At 38.8% G+C, this 22,725-nt stretch overlaps 3 protein-coding genes across 3 annotated transcripts in view; all 3 read left to right on the forward strand.

Moving 5' to 3' along the window:
* Positions 1-1,199: 1,199 nt before the first annotated feature.
* On the forward strand, positions 1,200-8,939 carry hectd3 (HECT domain containing 3). The gene is made up of 20 exons (XM_005728999.2): positions 1,200-1,291; positions 1,656-2,101; positions 3,217-3,470; positions 3,568-3,703; positions 4,126-4,247; positions 4,641-4,754; positions 4,880-4,962; positions 5,077-5,242; positions 5,423-5,504; positions 5,608-5,790; positions 5,872-5,924; positions 6,021-6,189; positions 6,269-6,382; positions 6,558-6,647; positions 6,935-7,141; positions 7,249-7,378; positions 7,856-7,930; positions 8,312-8,393; positions 8,488-8,559; positions 8,719-8,939. The coding sequence occupies exons 2-20, from the start codon at positions 1,751-1,753 to the stop codon at positions 8,801-8,803; spliced, it is 2,568 nt and encodes an 855-aa protein (XP_005729056.1). The 5' UTR covers positions 1,200-1,291; positions 1,656-1,750; the 3' UTR covers positions 8,804-8,939.
* A 2,807-nt stretch (positions 8,940-11,746) lies between these two features.
* On the forward strand, positions 11,747-15,279 carry rps8a (ribosomal protein S8a). Its single transcript, XM_005729000.1, has 6 exons — positions 11,747-11,825; positions 13,283-13,389; positions 13,648-13,747; positions 13,955-14,130; positions 14,583-14,712; positions 15,120-15,279. Exons 1-6 carry the CDS (start codon positions 11,822-11,824, stop codon positions 15,227-15,229), a joined length of 627 nt encoding a protein of 208 aa, XP_005729057.1. The 5' UTR covers positions 11,747-11,821; the 3' UTR covers positions 15,230-15,279.
* A 6,101-nt stretch (positions 15,280-21,380) lies between these two features.
* acadm (acyl-CoA dehydrogenase medium chain) overlaps positions 21,381-22,725 on the forward strand; it is an 8,377-nt gene continuing 7,032 nt past the window's right edge. Inside the window, exons 1-3 of the mRNA XM_005729001.1 lie at positions 21,381-21,487; positions 22,196-22,307; positions 22,587-22,684. Coding sequence (XP_005729058.1) covers positions 21,473-21,487; positions 22,196-22,307; positions 22,587-22,684 — 225 coding nt within the window. The 5' untranslated portion in view covers positions 21,381-21,472. The remainder of the gene's footprint in view (positions 21,488-22,195; positions 22,308-22,586; positions 22,685-22,725) is intronic.

Consider the following 22,725-nt stretch of genomic DNA (forward strand, 5'->3'; position numbering starts at 1 on the left):
GTGGGAGCCTCTCTTCTCTGAAGGAAGTCTCGTCAAACCCAAACGAGGCAGACGGGGATGATGAAAGGGAAATAGATGTGATCACTCACAAAGAACAAGAAAGGGGACTAATTAAAGTTTTAATTGAACACAACTAATTGATACTTGCTGTCATGTTTTTGAAAACGTTTATTGTAAACATGACAAAAAAATGTTTGAAAACATTTTTTGGGGAGGTGGAAATGTGACATTGAAAGGTCTCGCTTGTTTTAAACTGTGAACTACAATAAGATTTCATCCTTTTCAGATTTTATTTGTAGACATTTTTGGAAATTAAGCACAAAACTAATTATTTATTTAATTATTAACTATTAGATCTCCTGTTTGCTTAGTACTGTGTCAGAGACCCATTTTATCCTATCTGTCAGAAATCTATGTATTATGAGAAAAAAATGTCTGATATTCTTGAGTAAATAAAATTCCAGATGAAAAATATGTTATTATTATCATTATTGTGCAATTTACTTTAAGTGGCTAAAAACTCTTTGGAGGGAGCTAAAGTGTTTCTAAGCAGAAAACACTGTGACTGAAAACACTGTAAAACCCTGATGACTGTAAGTCTTTCATAAATGAAAACTTTATCGGTATAATGAAAATTATGAATGTTTATGATTGTTGAATATACTGAAATTGGTTTGTCTTCCACACAGGCTCTGTAAGATGTGATTAATGCTATTAAAAAGGTGTATTTAACTCAATCCATAGTAAACCTTTGATTGTGAAAGCCTTGGAGGTCTGAAGCCTTTGTTCAGTAAGTAATCCTCCCTTGCTATAACTGTATTTACATAAATCCACGTGATTTCCCTTAACAACAACAACACTAACAATAATGATATTAAAGTTGCAGTTTATTCTTTACACTTAGATCACACTAATGTATTTAATCGTATCTGACACGAGTTTTTATGAGTTTTTATAAAAACATATTAATCAATGAATTTCGCAAAAATCCCGGCTGTTGCAAATACCAATTAAAACTCATCCATGCAGATTTATTTTTAATTTCTTTTTTTTTTTTTTAGTTGTGTTGGAAGGTTGGATAAACAGTCAGGGTTCGAAAATGTGAACTTTCTGGCAATTATTTTCGGAGTTCAGCCTTCAAAAGTTAAGAAAATTAAATACTCGACTGAGAAGCTTTTATTTTGTAAAGGAAACAGCGACGGAAGGCCGGAAGGATCAGAAGAGTCTTTGCTCTTCCGTGTTGTCAGAAAACCATAGAATCTGTAACAGGGTGCGGGACACTTGTCAGCAGGTACGTTGGTATCTACTGTTTTTAAGAATTGACCACACTTCTTACTCCGTGAAATGTTCATGTCCCGTGAAGTTTTGTTAAATATGAGCCTAGCTGGCCGCCAGGGTTGTTGATGACAGCTGCGGTGAGGGATGGACTCGTTTACTGAACACCCTGGTAGCATGCTAATGTTAGCGCTCTCACTTTTACCTAATGGGAGGAGGTGATATTTGTGTCAGGGAACTTTGCCTGCTGATTAGCGAATTCCTAGCATTTCAAACAGTGTTCAGATTTTATTATGAGAGCTAGGAGCCAGTTTAATTAATCGATATTTTAAACGAAGCCAAAGTTTCTAAAGAAAGTTGGGTTTTGTTTGGTTTGACAGGAGCATCCCTGCGCAGCCACGCAGGAAAACAAAAGCGGTGTAATGTCAGCCGATGAGCTCCTGCTACTGCTGAGCTACTGACTGCCACCTTCACGATGGGCGACAACCCTCACCTGCTGCTCGGCAGGATCCGCTTCCTGAACAGGTGCATCGAAACTTTCAGGAGGAGCGAACTGGTGCCCGAGTGTCTGTGTTATGTCCCCAAAGAAGTGTGCTACAAAATCTGCAAGGATTCATCTTCCAGCTCATCCGCTTCCTCCTCCGGTGCCTCTGCGGGAGGCTCCACCGTGGGAAAAACCATAGTCTCTGTCTTCGAAAGCCCCCATCAGACTGCCCACAGTAAGAAAGCATGCAAGTACAACATTGAACCAAAGAAAGGGACATGCATCCGGACAACAGGGGAGGAGTACTGTAATAGCCAGGGCCTTTGGGTCAAAATGAATAAGGTAAGACGCTGTTACTTCCCCTTGGATGCAGTGACATCAGTAAAAGTCTTTGTGCTGCTTGAAACAACAATAACCCTTTGTTTACATACACTTTACATATTGTTACAGTGGTGGATGCTCACATTAAATAATGAGGTCCAATAATCCAGTGAGCCTAAAAGCACTCAGACAGTTTCAGACAGTGGATGAACTGAGTGGCTTTGCTAAGGCTCAGTATAACACAGCTCTAAAAGGGTCAAAGAATAAAAGTATTGAGCTGCAAAGTAACATATTAGGTACATAGTAGTGAAATTTGACCCTCTTTACAAATGAAACTCACGTTAACTGATTCCAGTTCTTATATCAAATGTTTTTTCTGAATGAAAGGCAAGACTGAAGATTTCAGTTTGTGATATCATATTAGGATCTTCTCATGTCTGCAGTGATTTTCATCCAAAGATATGCATTAGGTTTAACTGGTAATCCCAGAAAAACAGGTGATCTTGTCACTATCAATAAGAGCTCTGTAAAAGGATGAATCATGAATATAAGCTCGAGCAACTGAGTTAGAAAGAGAGAGGTTTATATATTTTTGCCACATTTTATTACAGCAAAAATAGATTAATCTTGATTATAATTATTGCAGTGTATATTGCACAATAATGGTGCACATGTCTATTGTGGTTAAAGTTAGAAATAATGGGTTTTGTTACATACAAATAATTCATGTAAGCCAAACACAGGAATATAATTCCTGTGTTTGGCTTACAAATAAAACTATTTCAGACAGTTTTTCAGCTCTTGGCTCTGTATGAGGTCATGGAGTGCTGATATCCCTAATGTCATCTCAGACATGCAGCTCCTCATACCTGCTGTTTAAACCCTCTGGTTGCAAAAGGGCAAGCCATTCAGGAAAACAGTTGGCTTAAAGGTAACAAGGGTGGAGTGAAATATGGATTTTTCAGAAAGTGGATGAACTTTGTATACAAGATAAATAAGAATTTTTTATGAGCTGTGACACAAAATTTAAAATATGGAACTCGAAAAAGGTATTATAGGTTGATTTGTGTGTTCTCAATTATTGTAAATTTGGTAAGAAAGCAAATGTTGACCAGTTGATCCGTGGCTGTCCCCAGGAGCAGCTGGAGGAGCACCGTCCGGGCCAAGATTTGGAGGAAGGCTGGATCCTCGTGTGTAAACACACCGAGGGAGGCGACAGGCTGGTACCCGTGGAGTCACCAGAGACTGTCACTAGGCAGCAGCAGCTCTTTGGCTACGACCACAAGCCCTGCAACAGGTGGGAGCAAGTGGTGGATGTGGAGAATGCACTTTACATTGGCGAGAAACCCAAAATCGCAGAGTGTGATGAGGCTGCCATCCAGAAGCTGAGGTGAGTCCGTCTGTGCAAAGTTAAAATGGAAAGTTGAGTTTTCTGGTGCAGCAGATGTTAAAATGAATGCAATTAATGCTCAGTTGAACTGTTTCAGGTCTGTTCCTCCTACTTGGACATATGAATGTGATGAGGACCTCGTGCATTACTTCTACGATCACATAGGAAAAGAGGACGAGAACTTGGGGAGTGTGAAGCAGTGTGTGACCAGCATCGATGTGTCTTCATGCTCGGTGAGCAAAATTAACCCCTCGTCACAAATGAAACTCGCATCGACTGACTTTAAATCTCATTTCAAACAGTCTAAATCTTTCTAAGTATAAAAAATGAATGAGGGTTGTAGTTTGTGATGTCATCTAGTCCGTAAGGTTTGTTTTCTTTTCTTTTTAACGTTGGCAAAACATGGATTGGCGTTCTCGGTGGAGTTACATTGGACCTCTTTCCTGATGACATTAAAAATGCAGTGAAAGGAAACTAGATTGATCTGAGAAGTTTTTATGACTTTAATTTGACCCAGTGACCATCATGATAGACAGTCTAGTATAACATGCATGTAATTATTTGTGGGTATGACAAATACGTATGTATTTATGAATTTAAAATGGGTTTGTTTATGAATTCAGTCCATTCATCAAACCTTGATATTTGCTTACAGGAAGATCCCAGCGGGGGGGCGAGTTGCCTGACAGATGGCGATGTTGAAACTTACTGGGAGAGCGACGGCATGCAGGGCCAACACTGGATCCGCCTGCACATGAAGAAAGGCACTGTGGTCAAGTAAGGAAACACAAAAATTGAGTAATAGTAAAGAATAGTAAAAATAAAGTCAAAGGCTTGGACAGTGCAGTGACTATGACAACAAGATCATTAAGATAAACTGTAATGTAAACTGTGCCACATGCAGTTTTTTGCCTTGTGGTGTAATGTATATATTAATAGTAGTGTATATATATAATGGTATGAATATAATGTTTTTGGGTTCTAAAGTAAGAAGTTTGACAACAACTGATCTGGGTATTATACCTAAATTTTGCACTATGATGGTGTAATCATCACGTAGAGTTGCTATATTAGACATTTAAAAATGTGAAGCACTTTATGTCTCTTTTTGTTTCACTGATAAGCTGCTGAGGTCTCAATATTTTATTTATTGCCTGTTTTGTTTACTAGTAAGCTGATACTGACTGTGGACTCAACGGATGATAACTACATGCCCAAAAGAGTCACAGTGTTTGGAGGAGAAGGAGACAACCTAAAGAAGCTAAGTGACGTCACCATAGATGAGTAAGTTTTGTCAAACGAGATTATTGCTACAGTTTGCAATTTAAAAAAAAAAAAGTTCAAAAATGAATGCATACTGATTACAGTTTATATTGTACGTTTATGTACTTTTACTTTTATGTTTCTAGTAATCTGATAGGAGAAGTGTGTGTGCTTGAGGATATGACTTCCCATTTACCAGTTATAGAAATTCGGATCGAGGAATGTAGAGGTCAGAATTTTTATGTTTTTGTGTCAAACTAGCTGATTTCTGTTTGAATGCTTTTGCAGGAGCTTTTGCACTGAACATAAAGCAACGCTTTTTTCCTCATTTTGGCTTTTACAGAGGATGGAATAGATGTGCGGATCCGAGGCTTGAAGATTAAGTCGTCCTGTGAGAGGGATCTGGGTCTGAACGCTGATGTTTTCCAGTCCTCTAACCTCGTCCGCTACCCACGTCTGCAGGGCACCCCACCAGATATCCTGTACCGCAGAGCGTTAGTTATCCAGAGGTAGGTCAGCGAACATTGTGCCCCATGTACTTTTTACAGAACTAAATATTTGTCTTCGGGCTTGGAAAAAATATCCTTCTTCAACTTCTCAGGTCTTTACCCTCAAGATAAAGTGCTCTGATTGTCCATGTTATCTGTAAACAGAAGGTGTTTCCAGTTTGTGTCTCTTTCTGTCTGCAGGTTTATCAATCTTTTGGACAGCGCGCTCCCGCACCTAGTGCCAGCCTGGGATTACAGCCTGGGTACCTTCAACCAGATCAAAGTGAGCCGTCCTAAAGCTTTTAACATGTCATTTATGATCTGTGCACAACAGCAAGCATTTTTTATGTGTTTCTTTATAACATGTGTCTTTTGGTGCCCATTAGAGCATAAAGCAGTTCTTGCTGCTGTCCAAGCGCCGCTCAGCCCTCATCACTCAGTGCCTGAAAGACTCGGAGACCAGTAAGCCAAACTTCATGCCTCGACTCTACATTAACCGACGTCTGGCCATGGAGCACAGGGACAACTCATCTCTGGACCCAACCTGCAAGAACGCCGTCTTCAACCAGGTAGGGACCAGAAGGAAGCCTAAAATTCAATGTGTAGAGAAGATGTGCAATAATTCAGATGCTCTATTTTTCCTCTTGCAGGTGTATGAGGGTCTCAAGCCGTCAGACAAGTTTGAGAAAACTTTAGATTACAGGTGTGCATTTTATCAGCCTCTTGTGTCCAATATTTATGACTTTTATAACTCGAGGATTAAAATCTGAATCTCCAGTGTGCCTTTTTGATCCTTCAGGTGGCCCGCTCGTTATGACCAGTGGTGGGAATGCAAGTTCATTGCAGAGGGAATTATCGACCAAGGAGGTGGATTTCGAGATAGCCTCGCAGACATGTCGGAGGAGCTTTGCCCCAGCTCGTCCGAGTGTCCCATGCCTCTCCCGTTCTTCAGCCGGACATCCAACCAGGTAGTCACTATCCCATTGCCGCCTATCATCAGAATGGATATCACTGTTGTTCTAAAAGTGTCTTTTGCTCATCTGTCAGGGCGACTTTGAGGCTAGAGATTATTACGTTCCCACCCCTTCCTGTAAAGAGTTCCACAAATACGAGTGGATCGGTCAGCTGATGGGTGCTGCTCTCAGAGGGAAAGATTTCTTGGTGAGTCTTTTGTAGGTTGTTTGCAATTTTAGAAATAGTGTAAGAATATTTATTGGGTTTTAACAAAAATGTAATGGTTTTATTAAATTATTGTAACATAGATAATTACCATTGTAAATATTTATTAGTTGTAGATATTTGACTTTTCAGACTTGCTGTGTGTTCACTCCTGCAGGTTTTGGCTCTTCCGGGGCTTGTGTGGAAGCAGCTGATTGGGGAAGCTGTCAGCTGGAGTAAAGACTTTGCTGCAGTAGACTCTGTACTGGTGAGGATATTCAAATCATTACATTTACATGGTGGTGTCATTTAAATGTCAAAGCTTTGAAAGAAGAAAAGTCTCTGCTGACTGTGTTTCATAAAAGTACAAGAATTTATTGTCACTATTTTATAATAATTATTAATTTGCTCCTACAGTTTGTTGATCGATTACATTTGTTTCATGTAGCGTTTTGGGTTTGTTTTTTTCTTTTTGCATTAAAATTAAAATCTAGAAGGAATTAACAGATTGGATGGGTTGTTTTCCTGGTTGCCTCACTGTGAACATGTGTTCAGGTAAACCTTCTGGAGGCCATGGAGAACATGGACCAGGAGACATTTGAGTTCCGATTTGGGGAGGAGCTGGTCTACACCACTCTGCTGACGGATGGCTCAATGGTGGAACTGATCCCCGGTGGCAGTAATGTGTCAGTTCGTTATGAGGACCGCAGTGAGTTTATCCGCCTGGTGCAGAAAGCTCGGATGGAGGAGAGCAAACAGCAGGTGGGCTTCACATAAATTGGAATTACCCGTATTTCTTCTACTCTTTAAGCCAACTCTTTGTAAAATACTCCAGTGATGTTTTAGTGGTTTGTACACGTGTGTTACAGATTGCTGCCATACAGACGGGACTGCTGAAGGTGGTTCCTCAGGCAGTGCTGGACCTGCTCACCTGGCAGGAAGTGGAAAAGAAAATATGTGGAGACCCAGAGATCACTGTGGAAGCTCTGAAGCGACTCAGTGAGTGTCCGGCCTGGATTTAAACTGACTTTGACTATAAGCAAACATTTTTCTGTCGTAATTAAGAAAGTGAAATGGGACCATTTGCAAGTAATTTATCCAAGACACAACTGGAAGTGGATAAATTCAAATAAAATTCTAGCTTAGTTTAAACTAAATCTAATTTTAGCAGTGGTATCTGTTATGTTTTCGAATGAATTGTATTTCATTTTCAGTACACCCGTGTATGCATGTGGTACCTTTTTTCACAAGTGGACTTGGCGTAGCTTTAAAAATACAAAAGAGGTTGACCTCTTGTGGGACTTTTCCCATCTTCGTTTTATCCACGTTCCTTTCAAATCCTCGACCACAAATGAGGTCTGAGATGTTGTTTCTGTTAAGGTACAAGTTAAGGTGAAGTAATAAGATGCAAGTTGTATTAAGTCACAAAATGCTGCAAGTAACCAAACCATTGTAATCTTTTGTTCTCCCCACCAGCACGTTATGAGGACCTGGAACAAAGTGATGTTAGAGTGCAGTACTTATGGGAGGCGCTGACAAACTTCACCAATGGTGAGTTCACTGTTTATTTTCCCCCATTTTAGAAAGTAGTAAATGGCTCTCACAACATAAACTCTGCACCAATGGCCACATATAAAAGACAGGTAAAGCTTTTGGGTCCGAAAAATGAAGCCAATGGAGAAATCCCTTAAATTGCTATTTTTTGTAATGACCAGCAGGGGGCAGAACCTCTGGTGTTAAGAAGAAGACGGGTTGTATAAGATTGAAAAATAAACCTTATCGTGCTTCGTCTATGAGCTCGGTTCACTCTTTCATGGTGAATTTATAGTCTAGGTTCTAGGTTTATATAAAGATGCTAAATTGTATTTGTGTCTGCATTATTCAAGTGCAGATTTTGACCCAGTGACTGATATTCTTGATTTCTGTCTTCAGAGGATCGCAGCAGGTTTCTGAGGTTTGTAACCGGTCGAAGTCGTCTTCCTGCACCTATCTACGTCTTTCCTGACAAACAAGGGTGAGTTCAAGTGTACGTAGTTATTATTATTTGACTACAATTAGATTTAGATTTGATTGTAATTTGTTTTTTGTTGTTTGTTTTCTTGATTCAGTTCTGAAACGACTGATGCACTTCCACAGTCCTCCACATGTTCTAGTACCCTTTATCTACCCAACTATCCGAGGTATAACAACCCCATGTGCTTTATGTGCACTGTTATTAATGATGCATTGATGATTTAACAGAAGTTAAATCTCTTAAAGATTATTAAGCAGTTTTTGAAGTTGACAGCACTGTTACATTATTGTCTTGTGTTTCCTCTATTCCTTGTTTTGTCCTGCAGTGCGAAAGTTTGTGAGGAGAAGCTGCGCTATGCTGCGTACAACTGTGTGGCCATTGATACCGACATGAGTCCCTGGGAAGAGTGATCTCCCTACTGTTTCACTGACCGCTGCACACGCCACAACTCAGTCGAATCAAGATATCTTGCCAACTTTTCACCATACCCTCACAACTGCCAAATAACCAATAGCTGTATATAATAAATAACTATATGGAAACATGGACGTGACTCAGTATGGTTTTTATTAACTTTTTATGTGTTCAACTCAGTAAAAGATCAAATTTTCTTCAAGACTCCTTTAACCCAGACAAAACAGGAAGAAGTTATCATGACATGTCATGTTTAAATGTTGCTGGTAATAAAAATGAGTAAACAGTGTTTCTAAACCCAAACTGTTAAAAATGATCAAACAGATAAAGTCATCTGTATAACACACGGTCCAATTAATTACTGTTAATAAAATTTTACATCAGATTTACGCATTATATGTATTTACTCATTCTTAATCTTTATTTTATTATATTTGTATCTGAAAACAACCTATATAAAGTACCTGTGTTACATGTTCTTTAACATTATGTCTATTCTTTTATTATACATTTTGAAATGACATCTGTTTTCACTACTAACTCTAAAAATTGTAAAACAAAATAGAAGTTGTTGCGAGGTGTGGTTTGTGACTCAGCCACTGAAGAGGGAGGGGGCAGTGCCAGGGAAGGATGGTCAACAGCAGGTAGCCATCGTTTAATCGTGGCTCCTCTATTTAAGCAGCGTGACGGGACTCAGGGAGGAGAGTTGGAGTACAAAGGCAAAAATAACAACATGGTGATACACAGTGAGAAGCAGACAAAGGCACACTGAAAGACGCGTGCATGCAAATACATAAACAGAACATTTGCACCATTCCCTGCAGTCATCAAGTCCTTTTGTCACAGCAGTAATTAAATACATGTCATTATCCACTCACCAGCCACTTCATATGGCAGTAATGGCCCAGTCTATAAAACATCTTGAGCCCAGAGGTCTTTTCAACCTTTCTCTGTTCAACAAATATAGGTGATTATATGATGTGGTGTGATATGGATGTCCCTTACTTATATTTGATGTGTGATTGTGTTCCTACACCACTTTCTTGCTGTTAGTGTCTTTAGTGTCTGCAATGGTAACAACTCTGTTATTGTGGTTATATTTGTCTGACAGTTGCTACAAGGCACAGATGGAATTTATAAAAGGACAAGTAAATAAAAATAATACTTTGTTTGGATCTGCCATCCCTTTGGCAAGGTCTGTTAAAAAACTCAACCGTCACTCTTAGATAAGATCAAATTGGTTAGGATGTTCAGGAACAGCGAAATACTTAAGCCTAACATGAGCTGGAGACTGCAGGAACAGTGGAGGGAGTTTTATATCACCATGGACTGAGAGGTTGCTGACCAAGAAAGACTGCCTTGCTTCAAAGTTGATACCTTCAAGCGTGACTGAAATGTGCCGCTGCCCAGATGGACAAGCTAAATACATTCTGGACAAAAGGTTTATGGTCAGACAAGACCAACTGAGTTATTTGGCTGCAGTGACAAGAGGTTTGTTTGGAGGAGTAAAGATGACCTAAAAACATTATACCAGATGGTGGTTGCATCATGCTCTGGGGCTGTTTTGCCGCCAGTGGAACTAGTATATTCCACAAAGTGGATAGAATAATGAGGAGGGAGTACCTTCAAACTCTTATACTTTACTTTGGATAAACAACTAAACTTGAAGGCAGTTGGGTGTTTCAAGAGGACAATGAGCCCAAACACCCTAACAGAACTGGTTTTGAAATGGATGAAGCAGGCTAACATAATGCGTGTGGACTGGCGCTTTCAAAGCCTCAGCCTTAACCTGATTAAAAATGTGTGGATTGTGCTTAAAAGCTGGGTCCATGCCAGGGAAATCAATTTAAACGAATTCTACCAATTCTGCCAAGAAGAGTGGCCAAATATCCTGCCAGAATTAAGGCAGAACCACAAGTATCTGGTATCTTGCTAAAGCAGATTTTAGCTAAATATATGAGGAGGTGCATGCATATTTTGGACCCTGTGTGGATTAGAGGAAAATAAAGTTCAAATTTGTACATCCAATTCTTGTTTGTTTGTTTTTTTAAAGTTATGAAAGATGTATGTTGCATAAGCAAATAAATCATGAAAGTCCCAGAATTACCATGATATTTATGCCCATGACGAGTGTGTAAACTTCAGACCACAACTGGAAAAAATATGACTTAACTAACATATAGTAACATATATACTATATGTTCTAATCATTTTAGATAATGAATTTCTGATTTTCATGATTTATAAGCCACAGTCATCTAAAATAAAACAAAAAAGGCTTGAGATGTGTTATTGGGATATAAAAAAAGTTCACATTTTTGAATAAAATTATGAAAAAAATAAACTTTTTCAGAATATTTCAGATTTTGAGATGCACCTGTATGTGATACCTTGAGTGATATCTGGAAAAATGATAACAGCAAGAGTGAAAGGGAAGGTTTACAAGATGATAGTAGGGCCTGCTATGGTGTATGAAGATGGTGGCACTGCAGGAAGACAGGAGGGAAAGCTGGAGGTTGAAGAACTGGAGATGCTCAGACCTTAATTGAGAGTGACCAGAATAGGCAAGATTATAAATGAGTACATCAGAGGGACACGGTCAGGCTGAGCGATTTGGAGGCAAAGTTAGAGTTTCAAGGCTACCATGGTTTAGACATGTGCAAAGGAGGGAATTGGATATACTGGACAGAGGAAGACCTCAGAAGAGAAGAAGAACATGCAGAAAGCTGGTGTGACTGAAGAGGATGCAAGGGATGGAGTGAGATGGAGGCAGATGATCTGCTGTGTCCACACATAAATGAAACAGTCTGATGAAGAAGAAGAAAATGAAAACCTTAGAGAATATGAAAGCAATTTTGTACTTTCTGTAATGTTGTTCTGTCTCTGGTAGTGATATCTCGAAACTTTTCAATAAAGGAAATCTCGTTCGCTGAAGAGTTAGTTCTCGCGAGACCTAGGGTGTTCAAACCTCCCCATGAGCCCTTGCGGTTCCTCTTTCTAGCCGGCGCCTGAGAATGGGTACGTGTTTTCATGCTCGCGCCGGAGACCGAATCCTTACCCATCTGATGTTTTAACGAAGGAATATTCCAGTAATGGTTTGCTATAGCGATAAATGTTGTCATCTAAATAGAAATAGTTGACTCTTTGCTGTCTATAGTATGTTGAATTTGTTTTAAAGAAATATTTTCTAGTGGCTATCTGAAGCGAGTATCCAAGATGGCTGCACTCAATGGCTATGTAGTTAGCTGCTGAGGTTGAAGCGTCCCCAAAGACTTCTCTTGTGGCTGGTTTGGGATGTTTTATTGTGAAGTAGCGGTGTTTTCGCGTTAATTTGGCTTTATACGAGAAGTGTTGGACATCTTTGCTCGCAAATTCAACTGTTTAGGCTGGTCGAAGTTAGCTTAGTTAGCATGCCTATCGTGATCTTGTCACGCTGCTTGGCTGAGACGCTTAACGTAATAATGTAAATGCTTATGCTTTTTTAGAAAAGTATTTTGTCTAGTTATTGTTGTCGAGCTTAATTCAACTTTATTTTGTCCTATTTAGAGGCATCTTATTTTGAAAGCTATGTCGCAGGTAGACCTGGCCTGTCTCGTGTCTCCCTTCCTGCATGCTCTATGATGCATTCATGTTCTCCAGTGGGACACCTTGGGCTTCACCTCTAAATGTTCCTTGTTGTGCTTTGGAAGATGGACTGAATTATCTGGTCCACATTCAAACCATAACATGGAGTAGTGGAGCACCAGCCACTTGGAGAATAAAGACTACTGCTCATTGAGTGGGACAGTTAGCAGGCCTGCATGCAGGGTGGAACACAGGAGATGTCACTAGCCACATGTTTTGGTGGCTTTAGGTCCACGTTGGTGATGTAGGGCCCCTGGATTACTACTGAAAACCCAAACGAATATATATAATAGTTGTGGAAATATGTTTATGTCCTGACTTTAGGAATACTATGATAGCACAGTCTAGGGTGTATTTGTAGCCTAGAAGACTGAGATTTTAAGGTACCAATGTGATGTAGTGGGTCTGTAAGAGCTTCTGAAAATATGTATGCATGTATCTGAGTATTGCATGTAACCAAACTGGTGTTGGTCACTCTGTCAAGATGCTGTTAGCTGTGTTATTATTGGCAAGTCCTGAAATATTGCTGCGTGGTTTTGAGTCTGGAAGTTGGCTCCTCTCAGTTTTTTGTTTACTGTTAAAATAGTTTAAATCTGTGTTAATATGCAACACAAGTTGGCTTTGTTAATTTTTAACTTTTTGCAAAAGCAACTGCATCTTGCCATTTTAAAGTACCATTTGATTGCTTGAGCGATATGATGAAACTCTTTTATGCGGAATCCAAATCAAATTGCGGACAACCCTTACCTTGGAGAACTGATTGCTCAAGCACAAAAGAATAATCTTCTTGCTAGGATCTTGTTGGTGGCCCAGTAAACTGACTCCTAGTTTTCCGTATTTTACTTTTGCAGGTATCTCAAGGGACAACTGGCATAAACGCCGCAAGACCGGCGGTAAACGCAAACCCTACCACAAGAAGAGGAAGTATGAGCTCGGGCGACCTGCTGCAAACACAAAGGTGACTTTTTTTGCGTGGGGCACCTCTTACCTGGTTAGACTGAATAATGTGGTAGCGTGGGTGATGAAAACTTGACCTTAGGTGGGTCTTTTTTTTGAGCCGTTTTGGTTCAAAGCTTTGGGCTTACCAATGTTAGGACTTGTCATAGTTACACTGACACGCTTCAAAGCATATGCATGCTGCTGCTCAGGAAAGGAGGTTTCACACAAATCCTTTTATAAACTATAATACAATGTGTTCTTGTTGTTTTTTTTTAAGATTGGAGCTCGCCGCATCCACACGGTGAGGGTCCGCGGTGGGAACAAGAAGTACCGAGCTCTGAGGTTGGACAATGGAAACTTCTCATGGGGCTCTGAGTGTAAGTTTCTCCTGGAATACCTTTTGATATTCCACACACCTTTCCATGATGATAACTTTGTCCAGTTCTGCTACTGAATGCAAGTGGTGACAGCAAAGACTCCTGAGAAAGACACCGTCTCTCTATTCATAGTTAACTGATTTATGAAACTATGTAGTCAGATTCAATGGGAAGTTTAATGATCGTGCCTGGGTTTTGTGTATTCAGGCTGCACACGGAAGACCAGGATCATTGATGTGGTCTACAATGCCTCCAACAACGAGCTGGTCAGAACCAAGACCCTGGTGAAGAACTGCATCGTCCTTGTTGACAGTCTTCCCTTCAGGCAGTGGTATGAGGCTCACTACGCCACTCCACTGGGACGCAAGAAGGGCGCCAAGCTGGTATGTCATAAGCTCAGTGTTGATGCTTGTAGTTAAAGCATGTTATAACTAGGTTTCGCATTCTCTTGTGTTACTGTGAACGCTTTTTAAATGCTAATGGAGGCACATCGCTTTCATATGCAGCAGCTTTGTCATACCAAAGACTCTTAAGTTTTTTTTAAAATGCCTTTCGTCTCCCTTCAGTGGAAGACTTCTTTATTTGTTCATAAACAACCAAAGTAAAAGCCTTTTATCTGTTATCTTTATCTTTATTAACAAAGATAACAGATTTGATGTGTCTTTCCATGACGATAACTTGTCCAGTTCTGCTACTGAATGGAAGTGGTGATAATAAAGACTCTGAGAAAGACCTGTCAACTGAAGTTGCTCATTAAAAGAACATTCAAAGCAGGTTTTTGTGCAGTAATTTTTTTGCAACATCTAAAGAGCTTTGCTTTCCCATCCTGATGCAGAGCCCTGAGGAGGAAGAGATCCTGAACAGGAAGAGGTCAAAGAAGACCCAGAAGAAGTACGATGAGCGCAAGAAGAACGCCAAGATCAGCTCACTCCTGGAAGAGCAGTTCCAGCAGGGAAAACTGCTCGGTAAGTCCAACATTTGTGGCAGAATTATTTTTACTTGGATAAGTGGTGAGTGCTGTTTGAAAGTTTTCATCATTAGAGTATGAAAGTGTAATCATGTGTGGCAGTTTATCTTGTGCATATGCGTTAAGCACAAATACCAGGGCAGTGTTTTTGATGTATTTAACAAAAAGGTTTTCACTTTCCACAAGAATTATAAATAATTTTGAGCAACTGTTTAAAAATTTTGCTAGGAATAAAATATTTGTATTTTTATTGAAAGGTCAAATGACAGGAGAAATGCAAAGACTGACGTTAACATGCTCTCATTGCCTTAAATATATTTCTGCAACATCAAACCCACACATCTGAAACTTGATGTACTGACCTTGATAATGTGACTGACTCTGCTTCCATCTTCCTTCATGCAGCTTGCATCGCCTCCAGACCCGGCCAGTGCGGCAGAGCAGACGGCTACATCCTGGAGGGCAAGGAGCTGGAGTTCTACCTGAGGAAGATCAAGGCCAAGAAAGGCAAATAGATGTACAGCTGTTTGATACGTCAATAAAATCCAAACGCCCCACAACTGTCCACTGTGTCTGCTCTTTCACTGGATGTAACTGTTATTTGTGCATTCAATCAGAACTGGATTTTCTTTTCAAAGGCTAACTGGGGGTAAACAGATCACACCTTATAATTAGTGACAAATATAAAAATGTAGATTTCTGACTGCCTTCAGGTCTGCATGCGTTAAAGAGTGCATTAGATGAATTGCTGAGTTGGAGGAGTATTCAGATCTGAGTAAAAGCAACTATTTAGAATGACATTCCCACACCTATTTTAATGAGGAAAGGCCTCTGCTGCTTAGGTGTTGGTGTAAATACAAGGCAAATACTTGTTCCTCTCGGTTCATTACATTTAAAAAAAAAAAAAAAAAAATCTTTGTTGGAGTCGAGGTATGACTTTTAACACTTAGCAGTGGATTTAGTGGCAAATAAGAGCCAGAAAAATCTTGAGGGTGTTTTATTTCTGTCAATGTGGCCTGCAAATATTGGATAACATATTTGAGAGGTAAAATGTTATGAGTGTGTGTATAGAAAACAAGAAAATCAGTTCCTTATAAGAACATAAGGATTGCATTAATTGAAACTCGCGTTGTTAATCGTCTTTAAACCAGTGTGATGAGGTATTTTTCATGTGTTTTAGGTCAAAAAGTATTAGTCAAAAGATAACCTGAGAAAATTCCATTCATTAAGGGTAAAAACACCACCCTAACCTCAGTCTGGACCTTTGTGGAAAAAACATTTCCCCTTAAACCTAATGAGTCACGAAACCCTTTGCAGCAAAAACTAATCTGTAATCAAGCATTTGTGGTAACCAGTGTTGGTCAAGTTACTGGAAAAAAGTAATTACTTACTAATTACTTCTCGAAAAAAGTAATCCATTACTTTATGATTACTTATTTTCAAAAGTAGTTACTTTTCGAAAACATGATGCACAACCTGAATACAGAATAAAGCAAAAGAACTTTCAGCCCAATTCAGTTTTTTCTGCATAATCCATCATATAAAATTGAATCAAATGAAAAGCCTCTTTCTAAAAGTTGTTTTATTAGTTTTAATCTTTCAATTTTATGCACATTGCATTAAGCAAAAATTAAGTTCTATGCAACTGTCTTTGACTTGAAGAGACTTGTTTAACATTTAAACCTATTTTCTGTTATCAGGATATAAAGTTAATGTGAGTAAAACACAATTGCTTGAATACAATTATAATCCATCAGAAGGAATTTTAAATAAATATCATTTAGCATGGCAAACAGAGTATTTAAAATATCTGGGAGTTATGATACCTAAGGATCTTGCAGAACTATTAGGATGAAATTACTTTCCAATACAAAAGAATATCAAGAAAGATATAGCGAGTAGCCTGCAAGATTTAATAAAAACTATTGAAAATCCATGGATCAAGCTGACTTTTAAATTTGGGAAATAGTAATAAAATAGTATAAACTAGAAGAAGATGTAGCAATTCGTAAGTGGTGTGCATACGATACACATTTTGTTCCAAGTAAATTGGATACTAGATTCAAAGATTGGACAAATAAAGGATTAACAGCTTTATGTATGGTAATGGAGAAAGGTACACTACTTAGTTTTGAAAAGATTAAAGAAAAATATTCATTAGAAACACAGGATTTTTATAAATACCTATAGATGAGGCAAAAAGATCAAATCTAAGGCTGAATTAAGCAAGCAGCTGTTAGACTGGGCATACAGCTCAAATAAAGATAGAGGCTTTATTGCTGCCTTGTATAAAGGGTTAATAAACATGAAATCACACTCAACCCTACATATTAAAACAATGGGAAATGGAGGGAAGAATAGATATTATGAAGGAAAAGTGGAAAACAATGAGGACATACCAATGGAAATGTAGCAGCTCACAGAGCTGGAGGGAATTTGGTTGGAAAAGCCTGATAACATATTTTATTACATCTCACCAAAAATCAAAGTAACCCTCCCATTTGCTGGAAAAACTGTGGAAACACAAATGCAAATCATTATCATATAATTACTGGGACTGTTATGTTATTAAAACTTATTGGAAGGGAATACGTGTAGCAATACAAGAGATATTTGGAAGTTATTTGCCTCTAGAAAGTAAAACTTTATTTGTAATATTTGTTTAATATTTTGTTGGTGGTAGGCAAAAAAGCCCTCACAAAAAATGACTTTCATGTCAGAGCCCAACAATGAACATGTGGATGGACGTCATAATGGACATTTACAGGATGGAGAAAATGAGCGGATGTGAACTACAAGAGGGATCTGTGTGTGTCATGTTGTAAGAAATGGATGGACTATATAATAACACGCAGGCCAGATTTAGACTTTGTTAACCTTAGATTTATTATTTATATTACTGGTAATTAAATCTCTCTCACTAAGTGTTTTTGTCTTTTTGTTTTGTTTTTCTTCTTCTAAGTTTCTTCTTCTTTTTTCTTCTTTTGCATGGATGTTTTTGTTGTTAAAAAAAGAAGAAGACATTCAGATGGATATCTGTAACAAAGTATTGAAGCCGATGCACATGATACTGTACAGTGATTCCTAAATGTCAAAAAAAATTAAATTAAAATAAAAAACTCTTTTCTGCATATTTCAACATATAAAATAAAATAATGTTTTGTGTTTACACTCGCTCTTTCAAATAGATGCAAGTAAAACACGGCAAAAAATAATTAAAATCAAAGATTCAGCGGCACTAAGTCCTTTCGCTCTTAAATCTATTGTCACCTGTTTAGCAGGAGTGGGGCAGGTGGAGGTTTGCCTGGTGCCACAGCAGTCATGCCAGTGGGGGGATCCGGGGGTTTCTCTGTGAATTTCACATTCAAGTGGCGGCTTGCTGGGTGCTTGCTCAGATTTGAAGTTTAATTATTCACTGTAGAAACAAGTTTTCCTTCCCACGCAGAGTGTACAGTGGACACTAATGTTTTTGTCACTTTTTACGCAATAAAACTCAAAGTAATGTCAGTATGTCAACGCTTTAAATGCTGCATGGTCGTACTCTCTCCTGCACTCCTTATTATCCATTGTTGATCTAATAATCTAATCAGTAATCTAATTACTTTTTTGCTATAGTAATCCCGTACATTACTCTTTAGTTGAAAAAAGTAACTGGATTACAGTAACGCGTTACTGCCCATCTCTGGTAGTAACTGTCAGTCTTTCTTATCACTGTGGAGGAGGAGAATCAAACCTTCCAGAGAATTGAATTTCTCGGTCCACAGAACATTTTCTCTCTTGGGGATCATTAGATATTTTTTTAGAAGATGTGAGGTGAGCCTTTGGAATTCTCCCATGGATGCCATTTTTGCCCAATCTCATTCTTATCGCTGAACTCCGACCTTCACTGAGACTCTGAGTTCTTTAGATGGTTTTCTGGGTTCTTTTGTGACCTCTTGGGTGAGTTGAAGTCGAAGCATTGACTCCTGTGAAGGTTCACTGCTGTTCCAGGATTTCTCTATTTGCAGATAATGACTCTCACAATGGATCACTGGAGTCCCAAAGCCTGAGAAATTGCTTTGTAACTCTTTCCAGGCTGATAGATGTCAATGACTTTGTTTCTCACCTGTTTCTTTAGATCATGGGACACACAATGTGTTTGTTTTAGTCTTTGTCACTTTGTCAGGCAGGTTCTATTTAAATAACTTCTTGAGTCTGGCAGTAGTTAGTTTAACTCAGCTTCCCAAGAAGACATGGTTATGAAATCATCATTTAAAATCTGCAATTGTTTTATTTACTTGTGTTATTCTTGTCTAATATTAAAATGTGTTCGATAGACTAAAATATGTTTTGCAAATATTCAAAACTACTCAACTTTTAATAGAGAGTTTGAGTGTTTCCTGTCCAGAAAACAGATGCAGTACTTCAAAATCATTTAGTAACTGTATCATAGACACCTTTTGTAGTCAATAGCTGAAAAACTCATGGACATCGCCTGTCCTGTCCTGGTCTGCCAGGCCTGAAAAGCATGCTCTGTTGGGTTGACTTGACCATTAAAGAATATCTCATTTCTTTAGTTTGAGAAACTCTCAGGTTGCTTTTGCAGTATCAGTTTCGCAGCATTTGTTTGAATCTGTGCAGAGTAGAGCCCTGTACACTTCACAGTACATCCTGCCACTTCTTCTTTCTTTTTTTTTTTTTGCCTGTCCCGTTTGGATCTTTAGCCATCAGAATTGTTGTCTGAAGGCCAAGAAAGATGCCAAGCGGATTTACTTTACCAATTGGATCATCATGGCCTTGTCATATTTGATTGACCTTTATTATAATTAAGTATTTATTTTACTTGATTTTCGGTTGTTACAGACGGGGTAGACATGACTGGGGGATAGGACAGGGAGAAAGAATGAAAGAAAGAGAGGGAGAGAAAGAAAAATAGAGGGGAGAAGAGATGGTGAGAAAGGGGAAAGAAAGAATTGAAAAACAAACAAAACACCTGGATCACCTGTATGGAGATAAGAAAAAACAGAAGAGAAAACAAACAAAAAAGAGCAACATAATAAATACAACACCATCACAATAAAGTAGCTAACAGTAGATAACAGTAGATACTAAATATTACATGTTACTGTGCAGTATGCATGATTGACAGCGCACAATGTGATTTGAGGTAGCAGCCAACAAAGGTGTAGTTTGTGTCTGTGAACACCTGTGTGGATCAGCACGGAGTGTGGGGAGCCATAGCCCCGTCCCCCAGAGCATGAAGCAGGTATGGAGGAAATCCAGGCCCTAGACATCCAGAGGTCCCAGAGTACGAGGACCCGAGGAAGACCACCAGGGGGGCAACCGTGTCACCCTCCTGGGAAGAGCTTTTTGAACATTTTTTTTAATGAGCATGAAGTATTGATACTATTGTGCTAGTATTGATCCAGTACCAATAGCAGTGGTGGTACTGATACCATTGATATTTGGATCAATAAGCTCACCTAAATTATTAAATCATTTCAAAATATTCAGAACCTTTGATTGTGTTGTCTCAATAATAATAATACACAATAATGATACAGTTGATCACACTGACTTTGCCTCTTAACAGGAAAACGAGTAGGAAAGAGGTTAAAGTGGGATTCAGCAGGAGGGGGAAACCTAAAATCAGTTGTAGTGGCTCAGCGTGGAGAAAAGAATCACAACTCGCAGTAATTTCTTATGAGAGCTCCAGTAGATTTTCTTACACACAAATTCAACAAGATGTCAGCAGATGTTTAATGTTGGCCTGGCTGATTTCCATCCTCTGCACTGACAGCACACTGTTTATGCTGCCTTTTGTATTAGAAAGTACAGTTTGCATGAAGGTGGAATTCAGTCAATGAATCTAAGCATCATCAGCTTAAATTCAAATTCATCTCAGCTACACTTGATGTGACCTGACTCTGACCATGAGCACCACAACCACTGTTCACCAGTCACACACCGTAACTTTAAATCCATCACAGTACAACCAGCTAACCTATTTACCCTGTGATAAAAAGCAGCGGACTTTAATGCAACCTTTTAAAAACACAGTTAGTCTGCTATGGTTTGTTTTGCAGCAGGTTTCACAATATGAAAAAAAATCTGATTCTAACATCTGATTAAAAAACACAGGACTTACAAGTGAGCTTTAAATTTTCAGTTTATTAAATACCACAGAGAACAGGATTGCCTTTCATGCGTCACTGTTTATGGTGAAATTGGTTTGATGTTTGAAATAATAATAATAAGTTCCCTCAAATGCGTTAAGTCAAAAGTAAAGTCTGTTTTGAAATGTAAGGAGTAGATAGTACAGATATTTGTTTAAAAATGTAGGGAGTAAATGTAAAAAGTTGTCAGAAAACAAAACTACTCAAGTTAGGTACAGATGCCTGAAAATTCTACTTAAGTACAGTAACTAAGTATTTGTACTTCGTTACTTTCCACCTGTAAAATTCTCCATAAATGTGCACTAAAGCCTAATCTTGGTCGCGTTTTATTTTAGTTAATGATTATTTTTTTGGGGAAAAAACATCTAGGTTTAGTTTCGTTTTATTTGGCTAAAGTAATCTTTCTGTGCTTTAACGCATTTTAAAGTGATATCTGCTGTAAGGTGAAGCTTTTAAGTAACTAACTGGGGTAAAAGTCACAGTCACGGCCAAGCAATGACACGTGACTAATGTCACTGCTTTGATTGGGTGAGAGGACGCTTATGTAGAAGTAGGGCAAAGGTAGTACACGGGTAGTGCAGAGAGTCCTTTGGTGCAATAACAATGCTGCTGAACAAGGTAAAATTCTCTATCTTAACAATGATCTACCTGTCTCTGTTGTGGGTTAACTCCTTAAAGTTTTCTGTGAGCACCACCCGATTGACAGTTTATCGATCTTCATCCGATTTTCTGCACGTTTAGCGACTACGTCACACGCTAGCGTTAGCTAGCTCAGTGCTGTAGCGTTATGAGACGTTATCAGAGGAATGTTCATTTAGTCTACATGTAAAAAGGTTTCTCCTAAATCTACACGTAATTTTATACTGTCAAAATACGCATTAGTGCATTAGTTACACCAAAAGGTTTACCTTTTTAAATTGGACTAGGCAACATTGGAGTTTTCAAAGAAATTTAAGAGACAGACTCTACCCCTTTATAAATCTCAATGTTACAACTCAGCAAACAAACAAGCGATTGAAAAGCACTGTTACAGAAGTAAACAGGAATATGAAGACACAACTGTCAAACACGGCAGTAAAGGACAAATAACTCAACCATTAATGCTCCTATTCCTGGGTTGCAGCCAAACGTTACCACGGCTCACAGGCTTATGAATATGAGTAAAGAATTCACGAACAGGAAACTCGCAGTGCTAAGAAAGTGCCCTCACATTAGGCTTTTTGTGTCATTTTCATGGGTGGTGATTAATGATTCTTAAGTTTTTTAATTTAACAGGTGTGAGGTGTCACAAACTGTCTGATGCATACCTATATTTTTTACATACAGGTCCTCAGAGCTGGTGTGCGGTGTGGGATCCGTCTGCAGAGCTCTTCTACAGCTACAGCCAGTGCCACAGCATCTTCCAGCAGCCCTGCTCCATCCCTTGGCTTCTCATTTCGTAAGTAGCCTGCAGCCCTTGGTAATATAATATATAGTGAATGGGGTTTTTTAAAAAAAATTTTTATTAATAAATTCCCTAAAAACAGAGCCTCTTTGATGCAGACCAAGAGGCTTTTGAAATCCCCTAAAGTAAAATGTAATCATTTTGTTTTTAAAGTAGGGTCTCGTGTAACTGATGCAAGAAATTCTTGTTTAGCAAATAACCGCTCCAGTGATGTAGTTTATAGGGATCTATTAAAATAAAGCTAAAATGCTTTGTTGCTTCTTTGGCCCACAGAGTTGACCGATCAGCAGAAGGAGTTCCAGCAGTTGGCGAGGAGGTTTGCACGAGAAGAGATCATACCTGTTGCTCCTGCTTATGACAAGAGTGGTGAAGTGAGTAAAGCGAGGATTGGGCTGCTGTAGCGATTGTCAAA

Source organism: Pundamilia nyererei, unplaced genomic scaffold (assembly GCF_000239375.1).
Source record: "Pundamilia nyererei isolate P.nyererei 1_Seehausen unplaced genomic scaffold, PunNye1.0 scaffold00031, whole genome shotgun sequence".
NCBI classification, from domain to species: Eukaryota; Metazoa; Chordata; class Actinopteri; order Cichliformes; family Cichlidae; genus Pundamilia; species Pundamilia nyererei.

What these genes read in the sequence shown, in the direction of transcription:
- hectd3 (XM_005728999.2), top strand. Translation starts at nt 1,751, where the DNA reads ATGGGCGACAACCCTCACCTGCTGCTCGGCAGGATCCGCTTCCTGAAC. An exon ending in TCAGCCGGACATCCAACCAG is followed by an intron (nt 6,190 to 6,268) that starts GTAGTCACTATC and finishes CTCATCTGTCAG; the next exon opens with GGCGACTTTGAGGCTAGAGA. An exon ending in TCAGAGGGAAAGATTTCTTG is followed by an intron (nt 6,383 to 6,557) that starts GTGAGTCTTTTG and finishes TCACTCCTGCAG; the next exon opens with GTTTTGGCTCTTCCGGGGCT.
- rps8a (XM_005729000.1), top strand. An exon ending in CTTCTCATGGGGCTCTGAGT is followed by an intron (nt 13,748 to 13,954) that starts GTAAGTTTCTCC and finishes TTGTGTATTCAG; the next exon opens with GCTGCACACGGAAGACCAGG. An exon ending in CCAGCAGGGAAAACTGCTCG is followed by an intron (nt 14,713 to 15,119) that starts GTAAGTCCAACA and finishes TCCTTCATGCAG; the next exon opens with CTTGCATCGCCTCCAGACCC.